This window comes from Mastomys coucha, unplaced genomic scaffold (assembly GCF_008632895.1).
Source record: "Mastomys coucha isolate ucsf_1 unplaced genomic scaffold, UCSF_Mcou_1 pScaffold20, whole genome shotgun sequence".
In the NCBI taxonomy this organism is placed as follows: domain Eukaryota; kingdom Metazoa; phylum Chordata; class Mammalia; order Rodentia; family Muridae; genus Mastomys; species Mastomys coucha.
Window position 1 is genome coordinate 121,528,853 of NW_022196903.1, and position 7,533 is coordinate 121,536,385.

The 7,533-nt window shown below is 43.1% G+C and overlaps 1 protein-coding gene across 1 annotated transcript in view; it reads right to left on the reverse strand.

Moving 5' to 3' along the window:
* LOC116099657 (ovostatin homolog) overlaps positions 1–7,533 on the reverse strand; it is a 51,258-nt gene that overhangs the window by 12,844 nt on the left and 30,881 nt on the right. Inside the window, exons 21-27 of the mRNA XM_031383576.1 lie at positions 6,949–7,067; positions 6,191–6,242; positions 5,059–5,142; positions 3,975–4,151; positions 2,539–2,620; positions 1,799–1,955; positions 209–289 (exon numbers count right to left, since the gene is read on the reverse strand). Of these exons, the coding sequence (XP_031239436.1) occupies positions 209–289; positions 1,799–1,955; positions 2,539–2,620; positions 3,975–4,151; positions 5,059–5,142; positions 6,191–6,242; positions 6,949–7,067 (752 nt within the window). The remainder of the gene's footprint in view (positions 1–208; positions 290–1,798; positions 1,956–2,538; positions 2,621–3,974; positions 4,152–5,058; positions 5,143–6,190; positions 6,243–6,948; positions 7,068–7,533) is intronic.

The following is a 7,533-nucleotide window of genomic DNA, read 5'->3' on the forward strand; positions in this document are numbered from 1 at the left end:
TAAGCTGAATAAACCCTTTCCTCTCCAACTTGCTTCTTGGCCATGATGTTTGTGCAGGAATAGAAACCCTAAGACAACTAGTTTAAAGCATGGTAATGAATTAAATGTTGTCTCAGTATCTTATCCTGTCTAAGGATTTCATCCTGATTCTAGAATCCGTCTAAGGTGCATTCAGCAGGCTGAGGCCAGAGATGATGAGAATCCATACACTGGAATTGAGTCCAACTTCAAGGAACACCCCGACGACGTATGCAGTGAGCGCAATATCCTCCTCGTCACCCTCACTGCCCTGAAAACAAAGGGACAGTGAGCCTTTCAGGAGAGCAGACCATGAAACAGCAAGCAGGTTTCTGAATGGAGACTCACTAGGGCAAAGCGCTTGAGCAAACAAGCTAAGTCACAAAGACACTTTAACATAGTTTCCCAAGTCGGTGAATGGCAGTCATGCTATCTGGTGAGACGCATTAACACTCAGTCTTAAATATATGTGTGTTGTGCGTCGTATTCTGTGGCCTGGTGTTTGGCTTGCAGTCTGAGCAGTTCACGTCGCTGTTTGGGCATTAATGTGAACAAAGCAAAGAAGCACTTTGCTGATGGGGGAGATGGAAGGGAGATAGATGAAAGGCCTCGGTGGTTGTGGAAGGGTTGCCACGTTGCAGGTCCAGAACTAGTTCAACTCTCTTTAACCTCCTCAGTAGCCATTCCTCTTCATCTCTGTGTCTGACCCAACATCCTGTGAGTAACCGACAAAACCTTTGGGAGTGTATTAATTTAACAGATCCCTAGTTTCCACGGACAGGCTAAGAGTGTCCTCAGGTAGCTCCTGAGTACCCTGCTTTGCTGTGACAGCCTGCTTAGTGTTACCACCAATGTATCTGAAAAGGTCTCAGAGCTATGACTTCCTTTGTTCTGTTACATATATATATATATATATGTATATATATATATATATATATATACATGTATATGTATACACACATATATATACACACAATATATATATACACACAATATATATATGTATATATATATATATACATATATATATACATATATATGTATATATATATGGCTCTGTGGAGAGAGAGAATGCCTTACTTAAAAGCTGGCTCCACCCTGCACTTAGCTATATATATATATATATATATATATATATATATATATATATATATATTGGCTTTTTCGAGACAGGGTTTCTCTGTGTAGCCCTGGCTGTCCTGGAACTCACTCTGTAGACCAGACTGGCCTCAAACTCAGATATCCACCTGCCTCTGCCTCCCAAGTGCTGGGATTAAAGGCATGTGCCACCACTGCCCGGCTTTAAAAAAAATCTTAACCAAACAAAATTGCAACGTGGAATTTGGAGTGACCTAAATCTGTGTTTTGGACTGTGGTCCCTCACGCTTGGCTTCAGAATAAATTTATCTCTTATTTTCTACCAGAGACCTTGATTTTAAACTTCAGCACTAAGGCATGGATAGAAATTCTTCATACACTCAACTCTGCCTCCCTTCAATGTATTGCCTGTTTTTTTTTTTTCTCCAAATTCCCAGGTGCTTTCTTTCTCTGCTGAATCCCTTTCCCTTCCTCCTCCCAGTTGAATGATTGCAGAAGCCTAGTCTCTAGTTAAACATTCACGAAGCAGGACGGATGCTCATAGAGAGGACACAAATGACACACACAAGAGAGACCTGTGACTACACCTGACTCAGAAGGTGTGGCATTCCCAAGGATGATGCATTTCAGAGAAGGCAAGGCAGCAGAGGCAGATAACACAGACTCCTTGTGAGCCCCGTACCTCCTGAGCATTGTTGACAAGCTTCTCATCCCTTCTAAAACATCCGTTTGATTTCTGTTTCTTCACAAGCCAGATTAAGGTCTGTTTGGAGACTGTCTCTTCGATGAAAATATATTCCTTCATTCTCTCAAACGTCTTGAAAGAAAGGGCACTGAGCCTGTATTGGGGACCATCAAAGCGAATGTTAGAGCAAAGAGGTCTGCCTCTATAGTCCATTTGATTACACGTGCCCAGAAATAGGACTGGCAGGGTCTAGAACGAGATGCTACGGGGCTTTTAGTCTCCCTTGCCAGTATCTAAATGAGGCGACCCTTGCCATGGAAGCTGGTAAACTGTGCCATCACAGAAAGCCATCACGAAGCCATCAGACAGCTAAGCAACTTGCATGAGACTATGGGGATATTGCTGCATCAGGCTGAAAAGAATACATTTTTGGATTTTGTTTTTTTCTCTGTAAAACCACTTTGAAACCCTCTTGGCTGGAAAACCCCTCCCTGAGCATTAGCTGCTCTCAGCTTTTTGCAAGTCCTGTTTAGAAAATAACTTATATTATTGAAGACAAAGGGTTTCCCTCCTGATTTCTTTTTTTTTTTTTAATTCACTTTTTATCCCAATCACAGCTCCCCTCCCTCCTCTCTTCCCAGTCTCATTCTTACAAATCCCTCCCCCCATTGCTCCTTCTCCTTCTCCTCAGAGAAGGGGAGCCCTGCTTGGGGAAAGCAAAGTTTTTAATCTCTCACCATGTGTTTCCTTCCTGGTTGTTCTGGCAGAACACATTGTATGACCCGTCATAGTTTTTGAAAGACAAGTGATTCTGGTAGCCTAAAACACAACAGAACAGGAAGCTGTGTCTTAGCCTGGGAGAGAAGGGAAAGTCTGAAACAGACGGGGTAAACACAAGGCCTGGGTGGGGCTACTGTGACCACTTCAGTATTGGTCCCTGAAACTCCAGGCTGTCTGGCTCTGTGGAGAGAGAGAATGCCTTACTTAAAAGCTGGCTCCACCCTGCACTTAGCAATCAGTACCTTCCCTTACGGCTATGGCTCTGAACTATACTTAGCAATCAGTACTTTTCTTAAGGCTATGGCTCTGAACTATACTTAGCAATCAGTACCTTCCCTTACGGCTATGGCTCTGAACTATACTTAGCAATCACAGTACCTTCCCCTAAGGTTATTTTACTTCACTCAGTTTTACCTTCCTATGAAGAAAACCTAAAATGCATTTCCTCCTGGACTTGTTCTCAGTATCCCATTTTAATGTTGCTTGTATGCATCTTCCAACATTCAGATTCAATCCCATCACTGCACTGGAACTCGGTCAAGCAGGTAGGTCTACAGGCTGACGAATGACTCATTTTCAGACACTGTTCCCAGCAACAACAAACAAGCTAGTCCGGTAACTATGACACATTTACAAATTCACTGATATTGACTCAAAGACTGTCAAGGTCCAGGGAACATCTCAGAGGAGGAGACAGAAAGAATGCAAGAGCCCGATGATGGGGGAGGGGTGGAATGCTGCTGTCTTCAGACTGACATGGCCTTTACAACTGCAAACTCATGAGCTGTGCTTGCCTGTACAAGGCCTACAGAAGATCAAGCAGGTCAAAACCCTGGCACAGATGGGCTAGAGGATCTCCAGGCTCAATTCTATGCTAAGGGGCTATTGGTAGTGAGTGTTTGCAGCAGGTGGGAGACACATTGTTTATTGAGGGTGTGGCCACTGGGAGCTCTCTCCTATTCCAGGAGAGGTCCCTATACAGGAGAGGTCCTTATACTCTGCACATATGGTCTGTGCTATCTGGACTGGGTGGGTTATAAAAATAAAAACTACAAAACTTGGAGGGGGCATGTTGGGGAGGGTAAGGTAGAAGCTGAAGGAGAGACATAGGGGTGGGCATGACCACATTGTGTTGTATGCATGTATGAATAAAGAAGATTTATAGATGAAGATGAGTTCACAATTTGAAACTACAGGTCTACACCAGGAGGCTAAATAATGAGCAGAGATTTTAAAGAAAAAAAAAAAAAAGAACACACAGCTAGAACACAGAGGACCTAAAGGTCTGTCTCCTCTTGTCTCACCAGGGGACCACAGCGTAAGACTGGTCATGTTTTGATATTGGTTGCAATTGATTTCACCTTTGTGGATGGAAACTACTTAACCTTCTCACCGTTGGATAAGAGACGCAGAGCCTTGGATTTGACCTCTTCTGTCAGCTGGTTGGTAGCTTTCAGGTAGTCAAGTATGTAAACGTTAGATGCTAGCTGGGCAATGTTCTGCTCACCACACCCATAGGGCGTCTGGAGAAGGCTCTCCAGATTCTGCATCGAGACTCCTAGAATGTCTCCTAAAGGCAGAAAGGGAGAGTCAGCCACTTCCACGAATGCTAAGTCACTGCCTCAGCATCAATAACCACAGGGCATGGTGGGAATGGGAAATTATTTAAAGTGCACTCTAAAAGGTGTTAATAGGAGGCTGGAGAGGTGGCTCAGTGGTTGCGAGCCCTTGCTGCTCCTGAAGCAGACCCAAATTCAGATTCTAGCATCCATATTGGGTGATTCCCATCTGCCTCTAACTCCACTTCTAGGGGAAATCAGTGTCTCGGGCCTTTGTGGACACTATACTTATGTGAATATACTGCTCCCTAAATACATAATTTAAAGTAAAATAAATAAAATACATAAACAAACCAAGTTTCTTAGAGGGAATCTAGAAGAAGGTGGTTCTGAAGTGTGGAATTAGAGGGGTTTCTGGGATGAAAGTATTGAAAAGTTTCATTTCCAGGGCAAAGAGGAAGCGTTGGAAGCATGCTCATTTGCTGGCTTGCTTCTGATGTGTGCTTTGAGATACTGACCTGAGATAGAAACTCTAACCTATTCCTCTTCTACAGATTTGAATGTTGATGATAGACAAATTACTTTTAGGTAGCATCTCTCTCTTTTTACTGAGAAAATTCCCAGTATCACAACATATCATAATCTCCCAGAGGCATTCATATGTACAGGTTAGAACAGGGGTCTCCTGTTTCCTGAGCATCTGCCATTTCCCACCGGGGCAAGTGCCTCATAGAGATGCAGGTCTGAAAGCTCCACGCCTTCAGGTCCCATACGGAAACAGACAGAAAGGACGGTCTAAACACAATTCCTCCCTTGATAGCTTATGAAAACATCTCCATTCTGTTATGTTAGGACTTTTTATAGATCACCTCAAGTAATATTTTCAAATCGCTATGACACAGAAGTTAATAAACTCACCCACAATGGTGACAAAGGATCTCACTGATCCTTCGACTACACTGCTTGGCAGTTCCAGAAGTATTTGCTTTGAGGCTTTGGTACCTGAAAGAACACATCCAGGCAGACATTGCAATGACCCCCTTCCTCAACTCACAGCAGCAGAGTTTTGGAGCAGCAGTATTAGAAGGAACAGGTTGTCAGTTAGGTTTACTTATTAGGCAAAATGAAATTGGGCCAGTGAGATGGCATAGAGGGTAATGGCAGATGCCACTAAGCCTGATGATCTGAGTTTAATCCCTGGGACCCAATGATAGACAGAGGGAACAACTCCTGCAAGCTGTCCTTTGACTTCCACCCCGCAATGGCATGTACACATGCACTCATATACATGAGCACACACAGATACACATGCATGCATATACATGTGTGTGTGTACACACCCTACCCCACACCCACACGCACATACACACATGAATGTAATGAAAATTTAAAAACTAAACTGAGAATTTGAGCTAGTTTAGAATATCAATATACCCAGAAAACGATGTATACTTTGTTTTAGACAGTGGTCTCTATTTTCTATCAGTTCAGTACTTAAATTGTACATGGGAAAATAGAAGTTATAAGACTCATAGCTTATAAAAGGAATGCTCAAAGGGTGAGGAGACATTAAGATCAGGTTACAAGCAAGCGGCTCAAAGAGTACTCATGATGACCACAAATCAGGTAACTGAGGGCCAGAGTGAATCTACAGACTGTTTCCTACCAAGAGTACAGGAACAACCACTGTGTTAGCATTATCTAACAAAAGCCTGAGTTTTCCACTGGCCAAGATTGCGAGACAATTATGTGAACAGAGAGACCAAAACGTAGACGATGTGGAGGATAGGTTGTGGAAAACTAATCTCATTAGATAAACAACAGTTCATAAATAAATGTTTTGTTTGTTAAGAATTATACAACGAAGACAAAATGGGAAGTGAAGCTCATAAGAGGAAGTTAAAATGTATCCACATGACAAGTGGGCTCATAGCTCATGGCTTGTGGCTCATGGCTCATGGTTCATGGCGTGTGCACAGGCTGAGAAAGTATATCTGCCATGCTTACAACTTTCTCTGAGACCAAGTGATCACCGGGAGAGCCCTCTTACCTTTTGGGCAGATAAGAAAACTTTGGGTTGTTTCTTTTTCAATACCTTCAGGCTGTTAGGAAGTAAATAAAACAAGAACAAAATAATAAGTTGGATCATTTTTTCCATAAAGGAAAAGAGACCGAACATCAGTTCTCATAGGTACAGCTGGCTCACAGTTGTTCCTGAGAGCCACTCACTCACTGTCCCTGTCCTTCCGAGGTAGCAGTCTCTGGACACTATATACCCCCCAGGCCTTCTGCTCCCATAGGTTGTACAAGGATAACCCTTGTCGTTGAGTGACACTTTCAACTGCTCTATTTTTGTTGTTGTTGTTGTTATTGTTGAGGATGTCAGGAACCGCCCAAAGCAGAGCAAGATAAGGATTTGTGTCTTGGACTTGAGGGTCAGTTAAAAGGGGCGTGGTTAGGGACAGGCACAGGCTGCGGAGTGCCAAGAAGATAGTCAAGAAATAAGAAAGCATGTTTCAAGGGTGTTTGTCATCCTTGATGAGGCTCTGTTTGTTGCTTGGGTTTGGAGACACTGAGAACAGAACCCAGGTGTTTGCACAAGCTAGGCAAGTACTTACCCACTGAGCCACATGCCCAGCCAGGGCTAAGGCATTGCTTAAAGAAAGGATGTATTCGTAATACTGCAATTTGTTCAAATTGGAAGGTTTGTACCCAAAGTCAATTAAGCATTTTAAGAACAATGTTTTAGTCTATCTCTTAAACACTTGTTTCCCGCCAGAAAGAACTTTGTATTTTACACTTACATACCTCTACCAGTATGGTTTTGACTACAATGTCTTTCCAGTGGACGTCTTGCTCCTTATTGGCATCATTTGGGCAGGCACTACTCTGTTTGGATGTAGCCACTACAGTGACATTTACTTTACCTGGAAAATATTGCCAAGCATAAGATAAAGGATAGTGACTCCTTCTCCAGTGGGAGGTACATCAGGCGGATCAATCACATCTTGAATGGGATGAGCCAACTTTTACTGTCACATGAAAGTTTAAATCAAACTACCTGCCTCTTCTGCTGCCTGGAGATAAGGCAGTATGTCTTATTCTACTTGTTTCAGGATTCCCTGCAATAAGTTAGTCAGCTATTCCCTGAGAACTTACAAATTTTAAGAAAGATAATGTCTTATGAACCCGTAGCGCCATCTTGACATTGTTTACAAAGTGACATTGAACAGTACAACATCAGAAAGCTGCCAGTTCCTTCCCTTCCCTTCCCTTCCCTTTCTCCCTCCTCCCCTCCCCTCCCCTGTCCTGTCCTTTCCTCTCTTCTCCTCTCTTCCCCTCCCCTTCCCTCTCTTCTTTTCTCCTCCCCTCCCATCCTTCCTTTCCCCTCTC